The 22304-nt window shown below is 39.6% G+C and overlaps 2 protein-coding genes across 2 annotated transcripts; both read left to right on the forward strand.

The window, feature by feature from the left end:
- Positions 1-2787: 2787 nt before the first annotated feature.
- On the forward strand, positions 2788-7346 carry pax10 (paired box 10; the record flags this gene model as incomplete). Its single annotated transcript, XM_080517734.1, has 7 exons — positions 2788-2893; positions 3032-3247; positions 4893-4975; positions 5074-5230; positions 5589-5662; positions 7026-7158; positions 7246-7346. 7 exons carry the CDS (start codon positions 2788-2790, stop codon positions 7344-7346), a joined length of 870 nt encoding a protein of 289 aa, XP_080373860.1.
- A 6377-nt stretch (positions 7347-13723) lies between these two features.
- Positions 13724-21059, forward strand: mmp25b (matrix metallopeptidase 25b; the record flags this gene model as incomplete). Its single annotated transcript, XM_080517716.1, has 10 exons — positions 13724-13807; positions 15170-15302; positions 15512-15656; positions 16014-16309; positions 16498-16674; positions 17232-17316; positions 17542-17624; positions 17725-17877; positions 18432-18725; positions 20743-21059. The coding sequence occupies 10 exons, from the start codon at positions 13724-13726 to the stop codon at positions 21012-21014; spliced, it is 1722 nt and encodes a 573-aa protein (XP_080373842.1). The 3' UTR covers positions 21015-21059.
- Positions 21060-22304: the final 1245 nt, after the last annotated feature.

The following is a 22304-nucleotide window of genomic DNA, read 5'->3' on the forward strand; positions in this document are numbered from 1 at the left end:
CTGAGTTGCAGGCCGAGGGCAACACCTATACAGTGAGGGAACAATACCTTGGTGTTCACAGTGAAGCTGCACCTGAGACTTCTGTACCTGCCCACCGCCACTATATTGACTGTACATGCCCAAAGTGCTTGGACAAAGAATTAAATAACTCCGTCTATAAGTCCTTCATATAAGAATAATGCCCCTTATAATGAAAGTAATCATATAGTGATCAAGTAAGTAGCTCAGTAACAGGAAATAAATCAGAAGCAACTTTAAGAAGTGGTAAGATTTGAACACAAGACACTGAGTTTGTCAAGTTTCTGAAACGTCAACATTTGGTCTTTTTTCGTACAGCCAAATTTAAATTCTCCTATTTTTATTTTCAAAGCAAAACATAAAGGCAATTTGCCATGTATCATATATTCTTTTTCATCCCCAATGAATGATTGAATTAAATAAAATTAAATAAAATTCAATTCAATCAATTCAATTCAATTCAATTCAATTCAATTCAATTCAATAAAATCAAAATCAAATCAAATCAAATCAAATCAAATCAAATTTAATCAAATTAAATCAAATTAAATAAAATTTAATTGATTACATTCAATGAATTAAACTGTTAGTTAGTACTATTACAAATATTAATGTAGTCTTTTTTTGTTGAACAGATTTTCAAATGAATGTGAAAATGTTTCTATGTAATTGTCCATTTAAGCATTTTTTTCCCAGTCATTTTTGATAAACAAATATTTTGGCGAGTCCAAACAGTTTTAATATTAAGATTTACTCAAAGTAGCGTTAGATATTTCCAACAGTTTCAATAAATGTAAATGACAAAATAGGACGCAGATAATCACGTTCTTCCAAACTAATGTGTCTGTATATTTAAAATTGTGTTTTACAAGTCGAAGCAATGATTTTGACTTGATTTTTGATCTTTATTCAAGTTAGTCTCTCTGAATGACTATTATTAATAACGTGTACCTTTATATATCTTCATTCCTTATAGGCTTGTATATATGTTGCATGGTGCTTCTTAAATATGTTATATAATTTGTTTAAAAAAAAATAAAATTATGTATGTAATTTTATTTTCAAATTATCACTCGACTTTCAAAGTAGCAAGTAATTATGTGTATGTGAATAGGCCAAAGCTTTAATAAAGTTTCAACAATCATACCTTACAATCCAAACAAGATTACATCAAAAATAATGGTGAACACTGAGTTGGATCTAATAAAGTCAGTTTAACTAGTGTCAACACAGTTGACTGCCTATCGTGTTCAATATTTATGTGTAATTCAAGGCTAAAATTGAATTCCCTCATCTATTTATCATCCGCTATCTTTCCATTATCTGTGCTTTATGCTCTACTCTCTCGGCTCCCCTCCTCCTCTCGCTGGCATTAAGTTCAAACTTGACACTGATGTTGACTCACTTTGTCACCCCTCGGTGGCTCCCTCTCCCTCTCCCTCTTCTTTCTCTCTCTCTCTCTCTCTCTCTCTCTCTCTCTCTCTCTTTCTCTCTCTCTCTCTCTCTCTCTCTCTCTCTCTCTCTCTCTCTCTCTCCCTCTCCCTCTCTCACTCCCCATCGCTTGGAGGACAAGAGTGCCCGCAGATGCATTTCTCTCCAGAGCCCCCCCTCTCCCTCTTTCACTCTCTCTCACCCTGTCTAACTCTCTCCATCTCTCTTCTACACTCTCCTTTACACACACACACACACACACGCACACACACACACAGTATTGTCAACAAGGCTTGAGAACAAGGGACGTGGGGGGAACAGGGGAATAAAGGTCCACAGAGGAGGAGAGTAACACACCACATCATCTCACCTGGACACTTGGTAAGTTTGCATAAATTGTCTTTGGGCTGCTTTTGTGTCTCTGGTTCAGTGTCGATATCACTTATTTAAAATTCTCTGTAGTGCTGGCTTCGGGATCAATGTCGCCGCAAACCATATTCATGAATATTTTTCTGAAATTTCGCTGAAATTTGAATGGATATATCAGTCTCCTGGGGATCCCTCGCCCAAATGATTTAAGTTTGACCTTTGACATGGTGTGTCTGTAGCTGTTTAGGCGATTTAACTCAATATTAGTATGCTCATGCGTTCCTTTCTTGCTCTCAACGAGCAGTATTTAAAAGAAAAAAATCTTACATAAGATCAGATAAGAACATATTTTAAATATGTTTATTTATTTAAGAACATTGCACATGTGCAGTCTTTGTTATATGCAGAAAGTTAAAGGTAGGGCTGATTTGATTGTTGGGGTTTTTTTTTACATTATGTGATCAGAAAGCCATTTTGTGAGTGACCGTTTCATGGCTATATCTTAATTTTGGTGTCTTTCCATGGATACGTTTGTGTATGGACTGTATTTGTGTGCATGCATGCATGCTGAAGTTTACAGGCAAAAAATAGAGCTAAAAGCAAGCAGCATTATAAATGTCATGGCTTTCAGAGTGGGTTCTAATGTACCTCACCTCCCCATGGTATACTAGCGAAGCAATGTATAACACACACACGTTACGACAGCGAGCATGTAACTAACTCCATTTCTGTCTGTCATCATGAGGCTAATTCACCACAATGCCAACCATGTGTGAACTCATGCGATATGAACCCCTCCTTCTTCTTCGTCTTCTTCTTCTTCGTCTCTTTGCTCCAACCTCTAGGAGGAAGGACTGCGGGATCCAAGAGGGGCAGAGGAGCTGAGGTGATACTAAACAGCGGAGCGCGCACAAACACACAGGACAGCTCTCCTTTATTCTTCTTCATGGTGGATTGGACACTCGTAGCATGTATGAGAAGTTAACCATGCTGAACCTGCAGAGCGGCTCGAACTGGAGTGGGCCCAACAACTGGTACCATGACCCGACTGGCGTTCAGACACAGCACAGCACAGGTGAGTGGACTTCAGCTCGGTATTCGTTCCGGTCTCGCCAACCTCATGCTGGATTAAACGTGTATCTTGTGCTCTGATGTCTTAGAAATAATCTCACCAGCACGCACACATATCTTTTGTCACCTTCCCCACTGACAGTGTCTGAGGGCTGTCTGCTGGACACCGAGGGCAGTATGGGGGGAGAGTCAGGGGGAGGAGGAGCAGGCAGAGGAGGAGGAGGAGGAGGAGGAGGAGGAGGAGTCCCTGTGGAGCGGGACGAGGGCGAGGAGTCTCAGCTGAGGCTGCAGCTAAAGAGGAAGCTGCAGAGGAACCGGACCAGCTTCACTCAGGAGCAGATCGAGGCTCTGGAGAAAGGTCAGGCCATGTGGGCACGCACAGCGCTTCTCTTGCCGTTCAGCCAATCACTGACCTCCGTGGGCGCAAGCCAGACCGGAGTGTGTCATGACGCAGCTTGTCATGGTGCCTTGCCTTCTCTGCCAACACCTTTGTTACTGGATTATAGTCCTCACACGTTTCTCTCCTGCTTTTTTTGTTTTGTTTTGCTAAATTGCAGGGAGTACCAACAAGCGAAATTACCAACAACTACAAAACAAAGTCAGTCTGTGTGCTTTTGTGGGGGAACAGCAGGCTTTATCAATCCCTTGGAGGGAGAGTAAACATCAGCACAATCACTGCCAGATGCAAATTATCCATAATCTCAACGCCACAAATATTCCTGATCTTTTCCAAGCAGCCTCTGGCAAAACGTAAACAGCCGAGTTTTGATAATGCATCATTACTGTGGTTGTGCTATGCAGCGAGATCTGGCCCTCGTAGCCTGATATCCACTGAGAGGGATCAGAAAGCCACCCTTGACTGGATGTGGCTGCAGAAGGCCCTTGAGCTAAATAAGGACGCAATGTCCACTGTGCAGCCGAGTGGAAATGTATCACTGTGGTCACTCCGTACAAATGACATTAATGAGGTACACTGACCTCAGTGCACAGCCAAGGCACAATAACAATCATGTGTTGACACAGACGCCAATTATAACCAAGCCAATTATAACAATTTGCAAGACAGACTTAATTTACAGACCCCCTCATTATGTTTGTGGAATAAGTAATAATTAACCATGCGTTACCAGCCTGAACTTTAGTCTTTTATTTGCACAGCAAGTTTTCTGTTCAAAATGAAACATATCTGAACTGCCCTTTTCTCGATATCATCAGAAAAACGACCTCAATTGTTTGCTTTTGGTCTTTCTGTTGAACCTGTGATCGACACTGAATCTCTATAAATGTCTCAGAGATTTCTCAGCACTCCAGGATTTCTCATTCCTCGCTGAAGAGGGTGAGGCAGATTCTTGCTGGGACTTCTTGTCAAATAATCCGCCAGGTCGTCGACTATAAATTTAAGTTTTCTAACAAGAGCAAATCTGTGACTCTCAGTCACTTAAACCCTGTGCTGTTGGACCAAGTTCAGAGCAAGAAAAATCACAGTAAGACTTTAGATAATGCTTTTACTTCCTCTAAGTGAAACACAAAACCTGCAGTTGTTACGTGGAATTAAGAAACAACAAATGATGGACAAAACAAGAATCATAAGGATTTTCCCTCAGCTCACTTTTAGTCAGCCCTTCATTAAAATAAAGTGCTTAGGCAGCTCCTCAACTTGAATCCTTTCATTTGAACTTTCTCCGTGTTCCACGATGATAAATAATTTACCCAAAGTGCAACAGATAAATATTTCAAAAATGGTTGTAAGGATACAGCTCTGCTCCCTGAATTTATATCCACAGAAAGATAATTAGTGATGCTGATATAAAGCTTTCATCAACCAAAATGTAAAGTAGAAACCTTTCAAGTTTGACTGTTTGTTAAGAGAGAGATGTGAATATGAATTCTGACTATATGTGAACCCAGCAAGGGGCATCAGACAAGCTGCTTTCTGCTGTAGTGCTGTCATCCTCAATTAAGATTCACATGGCGTGTTTGACACAAGTTAATATCTTCATCAGAGTTTGAACGGACGCATTACCCAGACGTGTTTGCGAGGGAGAGATTGGCGAACAAGATCGATTTACCTGAAGCGAGGATACAGGTGAGGTTGGGCTCTCGCCGCTGCCTTCGATGTCACACATGTCCAACGTGTCAGTGCATCATCACGGATGCGGTCTGACGGGACCCTGTGATTGACAGGTGTGGTTTTCAAACCGAAGAGCCAAGTGGAGGAGGGAGGAGAAGCTGCGCAATCAAAGGAGGTCAGGTGGTGTGACTTCTTGTTCTCAGAGCCAAGCTCCTCTGAGTACTTCCTTCAACACGTCTGTCTACCATCAGCAGCACGGCAGCAGCTCAGGTGAACACAGTGCCTTCCTCTGACTGTCATCATCATCTTCATCACAATCTTTAAGTACAGCGAATAGGTCCTCCTGCTTGCAGCATTTTGAACATGGCAGAATTGAGAATGTACATTTTAATCACCATAAAAAATATATTTTGCAAGAATATTTTACGAGCTCGTAATTACAAATCCCAGTGCTTCCCATGTTTGACTACTGCTGGCATGCAAACCATTAGAGTTTATCCATTAGAGCACATCTATATTAAAGCATCTGACTGTAATTCTCTCTCTCTCTCTCTCTCTCTCTCTCTCTCTCCTCTCTCTCTCTCTCTCTCTCTCTCTCTCTCTCCTCTCTCTCTCTCTCTCTCCACAGGGTCCATGTTGAGTCAGGCTGAGTCGTCCCTGCCCAGCTACAGCTCTCTGTCAGTTTTCTCATCTGGAGTCCAGGTTGGACATTTATCATTCATCATTCAGCAGCACTTTCCAAACGACCAAAACTATAGGAGAACCTTAAATCCAGCTTCCAATCACTATGATGTTCAAGGATTATTATTATTATTATTATTATTATTATTATTATTATTATTATTATTGTTATTGTTATTAGTGTTAGTTTCCTTATGAATTGATAAATGTGCTCTTAGTCTGTAGTTTAATTTTCCCCGATGGGAAGAATTCTCTTCACAATGGAAATGAAACACATCTTTCCAGTGAATATTATGGGGGCAAAACCACCAACTGTATTCACACAATGATCACAGTGTGATTGGAGCAATTGATCTGTGAATGCATGAAAGGCAAAAGACATTTTTCAAAAGAATTTAGCTCATTTCCAAAGATACAGAATAAGCACTCGATGTGTAAAATCTGAGGTTCACCAAAGGAAGTGATATTTCACTTGAAGTTATCTTACATTGAATAGCTCTGAGCATAAACGTGAAAATTGGTATTCTAGTACATTTTTTTTCTTTCTCTGTTTGCATTTGCCCAGTGTTGTGTATGTAGTGTAATGTCAATGCATTACTAAAGTTGTACTTTGACTTGTGCTGAAAGGAAAATATGATGTAGCTCATTAGATTTGACAGGGACTAGTAAATCATTACAACGTTTTGTATGACGCTTCTGGGCAATGCTGCATTACTCTAGCACCACCGTGTGGTTAACAGGGGAACGTGTATTCCCATCAATTTTATTTGTCCAACGACATGTTTCCTCCTGAGCATAAACTGGATGTTCCTCGTGCACCTCAAACTAAAGAAACTGACAATTAATGACTGATTAATGGATTAAAGTAAAGCTTTTGAATGAAAACATTCATAGATAGATGGATGGATGGATGGCTAGATAGATAGATAGATAGATAGATAGATAGATAGATAGATAGATAGATAGATAGATAGATAGATAGATAGATAGATAGATAGATAGATAGATAGATAGATAGATAGATAGATAGATAGATAGATAGATAGATAGATAGATAGATAAGTGTTATTTATTGCCTATCTATAGTTTTTCGATGGTAAATACATGAGAAGATACATTTGACAAATTATTAAAAAATGTGTCAGAGTCAACAAGGTTTTTTCATTTAGATTTGAAAATACATATGTAGTTTATGTATTTTCTGTGTGATACTGTGTGTACTGATAACCATGTGTATTGTTAAAGGTAAAAGGTTAAAAGGCCAAATTGCATCGTCTTTACAATGATTATCTGAGTTGTGAGAATAATGTTGTGGGGGATTTTTCTTTTTTCTCTGTTAATCTATTTGTTGTTCCTGTATTCCTCCTCTGTTGTCCACCCTCAGTCAATTCCTCCACAGTCGGCCTCCTCCTACTCCTGCATGTTACCTCCTTCACCCTCTACACCGCGCAGCTTCGAGTCGTCGGCGTACTCTTCCCCTCACCTGCAGACTCCGCCCACAGCCAACTCCAACACAGGTCAGCTCTCATTCGACTTGCCTCATGTCTGCCCGCCGTCCTGCACAGTGAACTGACCGCTCTCCGTCTCTTTCTTCCTTCATCCAGGGCTCATATCGCCCGGGGTGTCAGTGCCAGTCCAAGTCCCGGGAACTGAGCCGCAGAGCATGAGTCAGAACCTGGGCCAGTACTGGGCCAGATTACAGTGAGGAACAGACAATCACTGCCAACCGGCATACCAAAAGAAGAAGAATAAATAAAAGGGCATGTAAAAAGAAATGTGAAGAAACCAATATGGGGATGCAGGTTATCAGGAAGCACAGGGGCTGAGCTATAGAAGGACCTCAAAGGGTTACAGAACCCGAAATGCATTAAATGTTTACAAATTCAGCCGAGAGCAGCTTTGGTTGCACTTAACAGTACTCTTGTCATACTGACATTGTCTTAGTATTATCTATAAGCACTTTTGTTTCCGTTTTCGTTGTTGAAGATTAGACAGTGGTGTCAGGGTTAGAAACTGGATCAGTTTGAAGCTTGTGTGCCATTAAAATAGCTTGAGGAGTAGAATCAGAGGTGATTGTTTGTGGTAAAAGAGCAAGTGACATGAATTATTACTTGAGGAGAAATTTACTTGAGATCCTTTGAAAAGTTTCATCCTATTTATCATGTGGGACATTTTGAGTTTTGGGAAAAATCAGGGACTAAAAACGGGCTTTCCATCTTTTGTCTAGAAACCTTTTCTTTCTATTAATCTCCCAATGAATAAGTGACTATCGTCCCCCCGGGTCAAAGTGGCCTAGAAATTATTAACTGTGAATTTATGATTTCAAGTGTGTGCTAGTGTGTGTGTGTCTGTGTGTATGAACAGGTGTGTGTGTGTGTGTGTGCGTGTGCGTGTGCGTGTGCGTGTGCGTGTGTGTGTGTGTGTGTGTGTGTGTGTGTGTGTGTGTGTCTGTGTGTGTGTGTGTGCGTGTGTGTGTGTGTGAACAGGTATTTATTGCTGTTGAGGGGACCTAAATGTGTTCACATCGTCACGTTAGAAGGACTTGTCGTTCTCGTGGAGATTAAAATCCTGACAAGCCTTGTGTTAAAGCCAGACTGGCAGTCTGGTTTCAATTAGCTGTGAGGATTATATTTAAGGTAAGAAGCTAATCAATCAGTTATGTCCTTAAGTGGGACAAGCAGTTCTGCAGAACCACGTACTATGTATGAAGTATTTTAGATAACAAAACGCTACATTGAAAACAGATATTAAAACCCAACATTTAGTTTAATGACCTTTGTCGTAAATATTGATTTAAGATTCAAAATGAATATGAGGGAAGCATGCAAGGTATTTTCTTGAAGGTCATTTAAATTGTTGTATATTTCTGATGTAGAATATTTTTGAATTACGTTAAATTTGACTTGAGGACCACAGCAAAGTTGTTAAGAGGCAGAAGGACTGCGTTGAGGTTCAAACGAATATAAATATATCTGTAGCGGTTCCAAAAATCAAATTCTTACTCTTTTCTCCATCACACCATGGTGCTTCAGTAAGTGACTCGGTAGTACTAAATAAATGCCAGCAGATGTCGGTTGTACTGTGAAGTGTAACCACAGTTTCTTGTTACTTGAGCAGCTCAGTGATATTGTGATAGCTTGTTTGTTCCCTGAACATAAGCTGTGTGAGGCTACTGTGAAGATTTTAGACTTGCTTATGGCAATCACTTGTCCCATAACAAACAAGAAAAGAAAAATAAAAACAAAAACAAAAGCAACACATGAACCATAAAAAGTGTAAATCCCGCCTATCCTGCCAGCAATGTTACACTGAAACCGCATATTTTTGTACAGACAACTGTGTATGATGAAAATAATAGTGGAATATTGTCAGACGTTATTGGAGGGAAGAATGTAGCACGCTGTCGATTCAAATCATCCTCGAAGTTTAATTTGTCATAAATAAGAAGGAGAAGTGGCGTCAGGATAAGGTCCAGCACGAATCATCATGAAATTAATACGAATATAAGAAACATGTTACAGATTTAAAGGTCTAACTGGTTTATGAAAAAAAAGTTAAGTATTTTTTTTTTATTTCATCTCTCTCTCTCTATATATATATATATATATATCAATGTATTTTTATGCAGAAAATCAAAAAAAAAATAGAAGCATTTTATTTCAGTGTCACCAAAGACACATTGGAATTGGCAGGGTTTTGTTTTTTTTCATGTATCACTAATGACATCTTTTCTTACAGCCAGTGACAATCAAGAACCATTATGCACCGAACACAAAGCCTTCAAACCAAACGATGCAAACACTCGAGAGACTGACAATCAAAGGTGGGAGTACAAGAGATTAAGATATAGGAACTGTGAAATTATTGCAGCACTGTCCATTCAATAAGCAAAAACTGTGCATGACCAAAACGAGTTGCTACGAGACAATCAGCTCCTTGTGAATCGAATATTGTACAAAAAGCCGTTATTGTACTTTGCAGGGTTTCGACCTGCTCACTTTCCTCTGACTATTGGTTTTGTTGATACATCTCATATGAAATGTCTTTCAGCTCTTATTTGTCTTTTCACTTGTTCACAAAAGTCCTTTGTGTTGTTTTGGTTGTTGTCGTGTGTCGTGTTAGTACTCTGTAGCTACCAAGAGTCAACCCTTTTTGTGAAGGCCTTGGATCCCTTTAATGAAAAATAAAACTGTGTGTAATGCCGAGAGGTCGGAAAGTCTGCATTTGTCATGTGACGTTACATCTCATTCACCAGTAATCCAACATGGCGGCTTGATTTGGAGAGATCATGTTTGTGAAAGGGCACCTTTACCATAGTCTAATCTTGTTTTCACAAAGTTTTTTGGGGGCTTGGAATAGGAACATCCATTAATCTTTAATGCCACTTTGTTTATTTAGGCTCATGGGAAGTTGTAGCTACACCCTGACTGTGGCTGCTTTACACTCAGGCAGATTGCCATTGTATCGAAAACACAGATAATCATGTACACACACTCAAAACCTGCAACAGAAAATGGCACTGTACACCACCTGTACAATGTCAAACAACATACAGAGAGGTTAAATCTACCACACCTTTAACATTTCCAGTGAATGGCTCCAGTGAATGGATCCAGTGAATGGATCGTCTTTAAAAAAAATAAAAAAATTTAAACATTATAAAATGTTGTTTTTTATAAAGTGAAATATTTTGAGGACGTTTGAGAAGAACTTGTGTCTCTGAGTTTTATATGTGCCCCACTTGGAAAATTTTTTTTATCACCCATCTCTTGTGTTGATAAATATCCTCATGGCTCACTAGACCATGTGTTGGTTCTTGGGTTTCTATTAATTCTTATAAATGATAAAAAGGTTTATCCATATTATGAAATTTCATAATATCACTGTGTAAGTCAAAGAAGCAAAGCTGCAAACATCAAGACTTCTTGAAATCATATTGGATATGATGTCAGGAATGGTGGTGAACAGGATTCAAACGCCAACTAGTCCGGGATGTAAATTGAAAGTAAAGTTTATTTTGAGTCGCTCCAACGGGGCGGCAGTCCGTAGCGAGGGATCGGAGAAGCAGAGGCGGACGTCACGGAGACGGGGTCTTCCGAGCAGGACGGAGCGGCGCACACCGGGACTGTACGGGAGAACACACGGAGGTCAGAATACTCGGCAGCTTCCACACACGAAGCAAACAACCTCAAAAAACAATGAGCACGAGGGGCAGAGTCTAGGTACCGCAGAGTACACGTAACGATCTTGCGATGAGTGCCTGGAATCCCGGTCCTTAAATACTGGCTTCCTCATCCGCTTCAGGTGTGCGTCCTGCTCCGTCTGCTCCGCCTACGATCACACACGCCCAAAAACAACAACACAACAGGAGACATCTGCGGGTTGTGACATATGAAACTGTAACCACAGTATATTCACTTGCAAATGTGTGAGTTTTAGGATCAATATTTACGCCCTCTGACTAGATCGGCGCCATCACACACCCGCCACATTGAAAATACAAAAGTACGAGTGTGACATGCAGCCCATGCCACACGTCAATGTGGAGCAGCTAAAAGACGGCTCGTCTTCCACAGAGCAGCGACATGAAGTGGACACGACGGAAACTGGCCGGCCATTAGCGGGGCAGCATATTGTGCTAATGGCATGACTCACATGGGCCCTGGAGGACGAGCAGAAATTAAAGATGGGAATAGAGGGAGAGGGGGAGGGAGAGGGGGAAAGATAACACCCATGATGCTTTGCAGAGAGAGTGAAACGGCAGACTCGCAAACATAATGGGTCTGTATAAGATGGGATGTGAGATGCCAGAGCACTGCGGTTCAATGCAGCGCCGTCAGTTCCATCGTTTGTGTTAAACAACACAGGCAAACTAACTTCCTGGGAACTCGAGATACATTTCATGTGCACTTGTTAAATAATTCAAGGTGTTAGTGGATCTACATTATAGGAGTGATACAATTAAAATGAATCCATTAAATCAATTTGACATGTTGAGTTTGTGTGCAGTGAGAAAAAATAACTGAAATTAAACAATCATTTCAATTCACAGATATCTTGTAGTCTTAAACTGATGTTTTTATTAATTTTTTATTTTTACAAACTCTAAACATGGAAATTTCCTTTTCTCCTCGCCTGTCCGAAGCCTCTTTTGTGTGATTGTTCATTCAACCATCAAACCTTCTGGGCTGGACATAACATCCTATTTCAGTCGGGCTAGCCTGTTTAGGATAAACAAAGCTGGGGCGGCTATATTTGTATACTGGGGTGTTGTTTGAAGATAAAGGTACAGTTGTCTGAATGATTTATTCTCATGTTGTCAGCCTTGAGGTTTCACACCATAAAAACAACAAAATAAAATCACACAAAAATGTACTTAAAGCAAAAGGCACACAAACAAAAAATGGTATCAAAGGAAGAACAAAATAAAATCAATATTTTAGATGGCATGAAATGTGCTTAACTCCTTATATTATATAAAAAGATGAAAACTGATTTTTATGGAAAAACACCAAAACAAAAAAAAAATAAAATAAAATGCTAAAGATAAAGATCTGTATAAATGAAATCAAAGTTGACTAATTGCAATCATAGATTCAGGTTTTTTTTTAATAATAAGCTAATTCTTGATCTGCAACTCTTAATTCTGTACATGAATACTACAGCTTGTAAAATGTAGAGAATTGTTATAAGTTCTCTCAGAAAGGCTTCAGACCTTTACTTTGCATAACTTTTTGAACTTTATATTGCAATGACAATATAAGGAATCTACTTTCAATCCAGGCTATTATGTCATGATTTCACTTGTAATGTAACAGTTACATTGTTGTGCTCTTTAAGGTTTGTTATTGAAGGAGTTATTGAAGACTATGTGAAATATGGGGATTTTAATTCATTTATGTGATTTTTTTTATTTAAAACATTTATTAATCAACTACACCTGTCTAGGTGTACTTAATGTATGTATGTATGTATGTATGTATGTATGTATGTATGTATGTATGTGGATGGATGGATGGATGGATGGATGGATGGATGGATGGATGGGAAAACCACATGTTAGGGTGGTTGGTTGTTGATAGTCAAAAAATGTCCTGTAGCACTTTGAGATTGTTTAAATGTAAAGTGCTTTATAAATTATTACTATTATTATTATTATTATTATTATTATTATTATTATTATTATTATTATTATTATTATTATTATTATTATTATTATTATAGAGCAGGATTACTATTGCAACAACACATCATCAGTAGGGTAAAACTAACCTGTGTCACGATGGTGAGATTATTAATATTATTATTATTATTATTAATAATAATAATAATAATAATAATAATAATAATAATAATGTGTTGCTGGCTCAAAGCAGTCATATGATTTAACAAATCACAGACATCTAACAAATCACAGACAGTGACTCACAGCCACCACCCCCACCCAGTCCTGCATCATGTGAGCCGCACATCAGCTTGTATTTCCTGTCATCAATGATTAATTTGAAAAGTTATGTGTTATTGGTTGGAGGAAACGACTGAGCCGGTTCTCCCGGAAGTATTGGAATGATGCGCCTATTTACTTCCATTCTGCTTTAATACGTATATATCCGAGCAAAGTTGTTTATATTGAAGATGCAATATATACTGTACATAGATTGGAGCTGGGAAAAAATCAATTACCACGTGACGCACAGGTCAGTACAGAAACTTTGAAAAAAAAATACAGTTAAGTGAAAAAAAATGTAATTGGCTCATTGTTTCTTGTACCTCGTGCACATGTGAATCAAAGTGGAAGTGTGTCAGTTGCTGGTGAGTCAGAGCAGAAGATGCAGACGCTTCAGTCAGCGAGGGAGGAGAGACTCCGACTGCACTGATCGATAAACCAAGCCTAGTCCCAAGAGGAGTCTGAAGGAGAAACAACGGTAAGCTTCGTTCTCCACTATTTACTCCTGCTGGAAGCTGCTTAAGAGCGTTAAAATTGTTTTGATGAATAACCAATAAAAAAAACAAAAACAAAACGTAGTGTGTTAGATGATGAGTGTGCATGGAGTAGTCGCTCTGTTTTCTGCAGGTTTGGAGATGGAGCTGCGTCTTCTGCTGTTGGTTGTACTGAAGCTGATCTCAGGCACATCAGCAGTCCCGGACCAATACAGCAGGGCAGTGGTGAGTAAAACAGGCTCATCATACTTTAATATATGACACACGAATGCAGGATATAACTATTTGCTGTGTGGTATTTAATGCCTGCATGAAGCATTTTTCATCTTAGTCATATTAATTATATACCACTTTTTTTTTTAAAGGTTACATTATTGAGGTTTTGTGAAGAAATCAGCACTTGTACTGTACGTGTGAACACAAAGCAGACATACCCAGGCTTTTGTCTAACTTATTTCATGAGCAACATACAGCCCAGGTTCACAATAAGAAGGCTGGACTGGTAAAATATTTCCATAATAACCTCTCGATTTAAACTTCCTAAAGCTTTTCCTTGTTGTGGCATGGAGTGTGTGTGATCCAAAATGTTTATATTTCCAAAAAACCAAACAATCACGACACAATATCTGTTACAATCTCAACAAAAATACACTTTTAATGAAATCTTCAGGTGCAAAATACAGTAAAATCTCCCCCAAAAAAGAAAAAAAACCTTGCCCTATTGGATGTCTTTTTATTATGTTTTTACAAACTCACCCTGACAGCACAGCTTTGAGGTGAACGCTTGTCTCGCATTTTTGCAAAAATATGTATTTTTTTCAAATTGGAATTGAAAAAACGAGACTGAAAATCAGTCACTCAAAGGTTTATTGCTTAGTGCTTTTACCTGACAGCAACAATGTCTTTGGTCTGGATGTCGTTCAGTTGGAGTTCACAGTCAGCATGGCAAGCGGTAGAGAAGATAGTTGAATGTGCTGAAAGCATGTTTTTGTGTTGGTGCAGTGCAGGAACACCAGACGACAGTTGGGGGGGAAATGGGCCAACACCTTTCCTTTTAACCAAACACTGCAGGGTGTTGCAGTACAGGAAGAAGTGTAGCTTTCAAAAGACAAGGAACTTTTCTTGTCTCACAAACAATGTAACCCCCCCCCACCTTTAAACCCATTTCTCTTAAATCTGTTTGTGATGCATAGTCTTTACCCCATCAGGAAACATACTCAATATAGACACTGTGATTTAATATTGATGAGAAAGAAGTGGCTCACATGCTGCCTTATGGGGAACTTAATGTATCTGCTGACCTGAAGTCATAACTGGAGCTGCGTGTAGGCGACACCCTCTCAGCTGATGATGTCAAAGTTGACTCATGCTCGATCAATATTGTTGGTCACTTGGTGGTGTTGAGTTTGTTCATGGTTAATTAATGACCAAGTAAATCTCTGAGTTTGTTTCATGTCAATGAAGATACTCAGTCATTGTTGATCATTGTTGAGTACATTTAAGGGTATTATATATATTATTATTATTATTCATTGTATTATTTCAAGCTTAGTGTGGTTTACTCCTGTTTCCTTGTTTTCTCTCCAGGACTGGCTGAGTCGATATGGCTACCTCCCTCCTCCGGACCCTCGTACCGGCAAACTCCAGACCAAAGATGGGATTGAGAAAGCCATTCGTGTCATGCAGCGATTTGGAGGAGTCACGGAAACTGGAGAGCTCGGTAACATATTTATGCTCGTTTAATTACCATTTAAATACAGATCTTTTAAATAATCCAATATATTTATCATATTTGTGAGCTATTTACTTGATAATCATATTAAAAATGAATTAATTCCCAATCGTGTCGGGGATGACTTGCAATCTCGTATTTCTCGTAATGTTCCCTTTACGTTTCAACATGCAACATGTGATCAACTTCTCTTCCAGACGACGAAACCATTAAACTCATGTCAACACCGCGCTGCTCTCTGCCTGACATTGTCGGCAGCGAGGACATGCTGAGGAAGCGCCGCAGGAGGAAAAGATACGCTCTGTCGGGCCTTAAATGGTACAAGACAGACCTCACATGGAGGTGTGTTTCCTGTCATGTTATATTTTGGCTGTATGACTTCCCCTTATGAATCATATGGACTGTTTTTTTTTTTTTTATCATCTATGACAGCGTCAGGAAAAGTGTTAAATGAAGAAGCTTTTGAGAGCGTGCCTGGTTTTGTAATTTTTTGTTTTGTTTTGTCATCAAGACTCATGCAAGGTGTTTGTGCCTTCAAGTATTTTGAAAGTTCCCTGTTTGAACTGGATGTCTTCTACATGCTGGACTTGATGAAAACATCTGGAATAACTCTGATAATGTAATTTATATTAAAATAGTGACGCGTATTGTATTAATATTATTTTTTTAAAATGCAGCCATTTCCAACTTTGTTTGCAGTGTTCACAGTTACCCGTCGCCGTCCATCTCTCCCCGCCTGCCCAACGGTTTGGTCGACAACCTACTGACTCGTGCCTTCAAAGCCTGGAGTGACGTGGTCCCCTTGAATTTCCGCAAGCTGCCGAGCGACGGCACCGCTGGGGGGGACATCAGAGTGTCTTTTGCCCGCTTGCTCCACGAGGACGGGTACCCGTTTGACGGACAGGGTGGCACCCTGGCCCATGCCTTCTTTCCCGGCAGGGACGAGATGTCGGGCGACACACACTTTGATGATCATGAGACCTGGAGCTTCGGAGGTATTCATTGATTGATATCAGGTTGGATGGATGGAGGGCTGGAGGATCTGTGATCACGGACCAGCTAAATGTCATCAGATAGTCATTAGAAAACACCTGATCCATTTTAATGATTTACTGACAAAACAATGCATGTGAACATACATTCTATATAACACAGTCCTTTCATCATTCTCATCTTTCCTCAGGTGACGGCAGCACAACAGACTTGTTCACAGTTGCAGTGCATGAGTTTGGCCACGCGCTGGGGCTTTCTCATTCCTCCACCGACCCGTCCATCATGAGGCCGTACTACCAGGGTGCTGTTGACGTTTCTAATTTCCAGCTGGCTCTGGACGACCGGCTGGCCATCCAGCAGCTCTATGGTGAATAACAACTCTGAACAGTTATGGCGCTAAGCACACCAAATGTCTTCACATGGTTTTAATGAGTTTCTCTCAGTCCACAGTCAAGTGTCCCTTTGAAATCTCTATTAAATCTTAAGTGAATAATTGTAAAAAAAAAAAACAAACAAAAACAAAATAATTTGATGATTTTAGTGTGAAAATCACTGCTTCATTTTATAAATACTGTGGTATTGTACAAAACGATCTTGTATGTTTATAAAATACAGACAGTGACTTTCATTTTTGTTAAAAAAGAAAAAAAAACAACTTCTCAGTGCCTCAGTATGTACCTGGGAGAGAACTGGCATCTATGAATTGCTTGGCCACCCAGTGGAGACCCTCAACTGGTTAAAATGCTGTCAATACAGGGATGCTGGTGTAAATCTGCTCCTTTTCTCATTCGTCTGTTATATTTTCTCTTTTTTACGACTCGCAAGAGGCAAGATATTACTTCCTATTAGTCTGGCATCTCTGGTGATTTTATTGTGCCGTCATGTGGTTTTCATGCATCCTGAACGCTGCTGCGTCTCTTCCAGGGGTGAAAGATGGTGGCCGTCCAGGCGGTGTCAATCCTGACCTTCCCCGTCTGCCCAGTCCACCTCCACCAAGACCAACACAGCGGTGAGTTCAACCAGAGGAAGCAATAAAACTTTGTGCACCTCCGTTCAGGATATGACCACTTATTGAGTGCTTTTATACACTATCAATTCACCATCGATGCACTCAGTGATGTATTTGAAGGTCAAAAAGCCTTATGATGCAGCCTCACTTGGGCAGTCCCATTGCGCCCTCTGCTGACCTTCTCATTCAATACATCCAATAACAGAAAGTCTTTCTCCTTCCCAGTTTTGATCCTTCATTCAAGGAGCGGTGTCAAGGGGGATTTGACGCAATAGCAAATATCAGAGGAGAAGTTTTCTTTTTTAAAGGTAAGGAAAAGGAATATAAGCTATGCACAAAATATGAATGATTGAAACTACTTTTAATGTGTATGGCTTGATCAGTGATTTGTTTTCTTTTCTGGAACAGGGTCGCAGTTCTGGAGAACTCAGCAGGATGGGTCCTTAGTGTCCTCAAGTCCAGCTCAGATCAAGAACTTCTGGATTGGCCTTCCGCCTCGAACAAACAAGATCGATGCTGTTTATGAGCGAAAGAGTGACAGCCGCATCATCTTCTTTATTGGTGAGACACAGCTATGTGGTGTGCCTCCAGTGAATAAAGACGCATGCAGTAGTTTTGCATGGATACAAGTAATTGATAGTAAATAATATCTTGAGGATTCTCTTTTAAACATGCAATACACTAAGATGCATGGAAATGTATGATTTTAATCAGAAATGTATAAACTAGTAAAGATATATTGTAAAAAGTAATATTTTTCGGTCAATTGCACACCAGAATTGCCATTATGTAATTGGCTGCTTACTGAAACATGTACATTTCATACAGCCAATAGAAATCCATCAAAAGAAATATAGTTTCAGGTGGCTGCTCTCTGACAAATAGGTCGGCAGTCACTTAACTATAACACATCAACCTCTTCTACATAATCTATGTGTTTATATTCTCCCAAAGAAATGTGTTTCATGTTGACTGTAAAAACAAAAATGCAGACAGATGAGATGACTACTGTGTGACTGTCTGTCGTCATGTTGAAACACTAAATCATCAAGTTTTACTTGACATGAATATGTGTGGATTGCAAAACACGTCTGATCGACTTGGTTTCCCTCCAGGCTCTCAGTATTATGTGTTCAAGGACACGGAGGCAATGAGCGGCTACCCCCGACCCATCTCTGATTGGGGCATGAGGACAAAAAGAGGGACTCCGGTTGACAAGGTGGATGCAGCCTTCGTCTGGGCCCACAATGGAATGACCTACCTGTTCAGTGGTGGGGAGTTTTGGCGGTTTGATGAGAGCCGCAGGGGTGAGCGGGTGACCAGGCAGCCGGAGCCGGGCTACCCAAGGAACAACAGCCTCTGGGGCGGAATGCCTTCAGCCATGGACGACATCATTACCTGGGGAGACGGTAACTATCGTTACGGATACATAAATATGTCATGAATTTTAGACACATGCCTTAGATTAAAAAAAACAAAGCCAGTGCCAGTTTTTTTTTGTGTGTGTAGTTTTTTTTCTACCTGGTGATGGCGTGTTTAAGCTGGCACGCAGAAACCACTGACAAGAATGAGATTCAGTGGAAGAACTGATCAAGTGCGAGATAATACGACAGGAACGACAACCAAATAATAAAACGACACTCAAGATGACCATCGGTGCACTAAATGAATGCACAGAAGCAACGATTCCATCCTAATCGACACATAACATCTCACATATAGCATAACATATTCTGAAACCATTGGATAAATACACGCTTTAGTAACAGTGTTATTTGGACATGCCCCGTGGAGTTCTTGACCTTGAAGAAACAGAGTTGACAGAAATGTGCTTACAGGTACAAGTTAGCCTGTTGATAATTAACAGGTGTACTGCTGACAGTGTTCACCGCTGAGTTTCTCATAATCATGTAGACCTTTTAGTTTTTCACTCAATGAAGTGTAGCCAGGTCACACAGGGAGCTTTTAGATTTTAATTTGGAGTATGATTTCATTAGATGGTGGGAGTGACACAGTTGGTTGCACTGTCATCTCAGAGCAACAAGATCGAGTGAGGCCTGCTTTTCATTCCGTGTTTTACTATACAAAGGACCTTAAGAGTCTGTGGTAATCCCACTTTTTCAGCGTCATGGTGGCCACAGCCACCATCTGCTTGTTTTACATGCAGCCATTATTACTTGCAGCTGTAGTCAAAAGGTATGCATGCATCCCTGTTACAAAACCTTTCAGGATGGTTGCCAAATACAATTACATTTGGGCAAGGCCAAATTATATGATAGCAGTTCAGAGAAACTGTTTGACACTCCCGCCTGCAGGACACAAGCAAAAATCCTGTCATACTAAAGAGCTTGTTGTTCAGAATGTATTTTACCAAAGTTGTAGCAGTAACTCTTCCAAAATGTATATATGGGCGTATTTCTCCCTGCACTGTTTTTAATATGATAGTCTGTTGAATTATTATTGGTGGACATATAACGTTTTTATAATTTTCCAATAGTGCCTCTAGGACATTTAGATTCATAAGCATCCTTAAATATTCAAATTATATTAGAATTTTTATTAAGTTCATGAGTCTTCATTTCTTTTATTAAAAAAAAAAAATTATAGGATCTGCAAATATCGATAAAGGTCTGAGATGGGCTGACAATTAATAGTTATGAAGGCAAGGTACAGCGTTCACTTTAATCATCCAAACTTTACTGCAAAGGCTATTTATCTGCCTGTTGCTCACATCATTCTTCTGCAAAGCATCTTTTGTCAATGTCATGCCCAAGTGTTGACATTTTGACTGGTGCCAGTCAATTGGTGCTTGTCCAACAATTAATTTGATGGTGTGAAATTAAAGGTCAGAACTTGAGGGTTTTTTTTTATTTGGTTTTTTTTCTGAGGTTGAGCATATAACTTGTAACTTTGGCCAGTTGGTGTAGCTTTACTGGTCAAAGAAAGTGTTACAAAGATGATTACAAATCACCTGGGCATGTTTAAGTTTACTTTGGTTTCCGCCCACAGTTCCACAACATGTACCGGTATTTAGAATAATTAGTGACTCTTTTTTGTTTGTTTTGATACGTTTTAATGTGGGTGTTTATGTTTGTGTTGTGCCCTGGGATAGGCAGGTGACACTCTGGTGACCTGTCCTGGGTGTGACCTGCCTTTGCTTCAGCTGGGATCGGCTCTAGAAACCCACATTTTCAAATGGGAATAAAGTAGTATAAAGGTTGGAAGACACGTCATTCAAAAAAACAACTGCGTACAATGTGATGAAACGTGACGAGTCACACACTTCTTGAATAGAGCACACAATAATCAGATATTTTGAGATAGTACTATGACATCCTCCCAATATTTGTGACTTTTAACAAATTGATCCAAGAAGTTGATCTCGCTCTATTAGGCTTGTCTAATGCTGCTGCTGTCTATCTTTAGGAAATGCGTACTTCTTCAAGGACAACCTCTACTGGGTGCTCGACAAGGGAGGAATGAACCAGGGTGTTGTTATACCAAAATCCATTGGAGAAAACTGGCTGAGATGTCCGGCTGCAGGTTCAACCGCTGCTCCGAAAAATCCGGGAAGCCCCGAGAAATGCAGCTGCGACTTGAAGGCATCATCATCACCACTGCGAAGCAGCTTGCTCCTCCTGAGCTCTGTCATATTGCTGAATAATGAGCTTTTTAGAAACTTGAATTTAGCTGGTTGATGTTCACTACGAAGTGACTGCTTTTGTACTGCCTTCACCATCACATACTCACCAAAAATAACGGCCGGGATCTTTGTTCCTTGTTTGCATACGACTCTCATAATAATAGAGATCGCATCCTTACATGGATGAGGGATAGCGCTGCAAATACTGCTTTTTCTAGAAAAGAATCAGATTTCTCAGAGAAACGGAAAATGAATGGAAACTTAACACTGTAATAAAGCACACGGGTTCCTCCCTCACAGTGAGGCCTTACACAACAAACACACACAAAGGAACTGCAATTTTTCAAATTTCTGGATGAGAGTGTTTACAGAACTGTGTTAAATTCAACTAGAAAATGCTGTGCGTGCGTGTGTGTGCGTGTGTGTGTGTGTGTGTGTGTCTGTGTGTCTGTGTGTCTGTGTGAGATGTGAAACATCAGTGTTTTAGATTTGAGAAGTGATTGGTTTAGCTTCTGCAAAAAAATGTAATGACTCACTGAGAGACCTTTTCTGTGTAAAGACTTGTGTAAAGACTTGTAATCTGGCCATCTGAAGCTGTTTTGTTCTCTGCACTTATCAAGACATCACCAAGTGACGAGCTCATTGACACTACAGACATGCTTGTCATTCTCCGGCGTCACCCACATTAGATGGTAAAAATCCGTGAATGATAGCTTTATGTGGAACACCTCTCCCTCGGGCCACATCACTGCATGACCTCAAGGAAATTGGCTGTTAGAAAAAGTCATAAATAAATAAAAACAGGCAAAGCAATGATCATTTATGTTGTTGAGCTGGAGGACAAGAACGCACTGGTTGTTGCTGGCCCACATTTTTCTTGTTGCTTACTTGTGGCAAGTAAACAAAAAGAAAAACAACAAATAGTCAATAAGCAAAGTAGGTTTAGTTTTTAATATATATTTTTTTACATTTAAAAATGTAAATGTAAAAAAAAACTGTCATGACTCATCTAATGCTTTTTTCATCAGTTTATTTCTGATCAAGTCAATAATACATGTAGTTCATTCTTATATATTTTATTCTTCACAGGACATTCACATTAGTCTGGGAAGCTTATAGGTTTGTGAAAGTGTTTATACTTTTGCTAAAGTTGGAAATGGTGAAATAGCACAGGTCTTTTTTTTTTTTTACAATTAAAAACACAAAGAACAGCAATGGTACGTTCACTGCATTTAGCTTCAGTGTAATATAAAATAAAACAACTATAGAGCTAAAATGTAAAACCTGAGTCATACTTTTACGTTGCTTTATTTTCTATTTTTCTTGGTGCAAATCCAAGATTGTG

The sequence above is a fragment of the Blennius ocellaris genome, assembly GCF_963422515.1.
Source record: "Blennius ocellaris genome assembly, chromosome: 21".
Lineage (NCBI taxonomy): Eukaryota > Metazoa > Chordata > Actinopteri > Blenniiformes > Blenniidae > Blennius > Blennius ocellaris.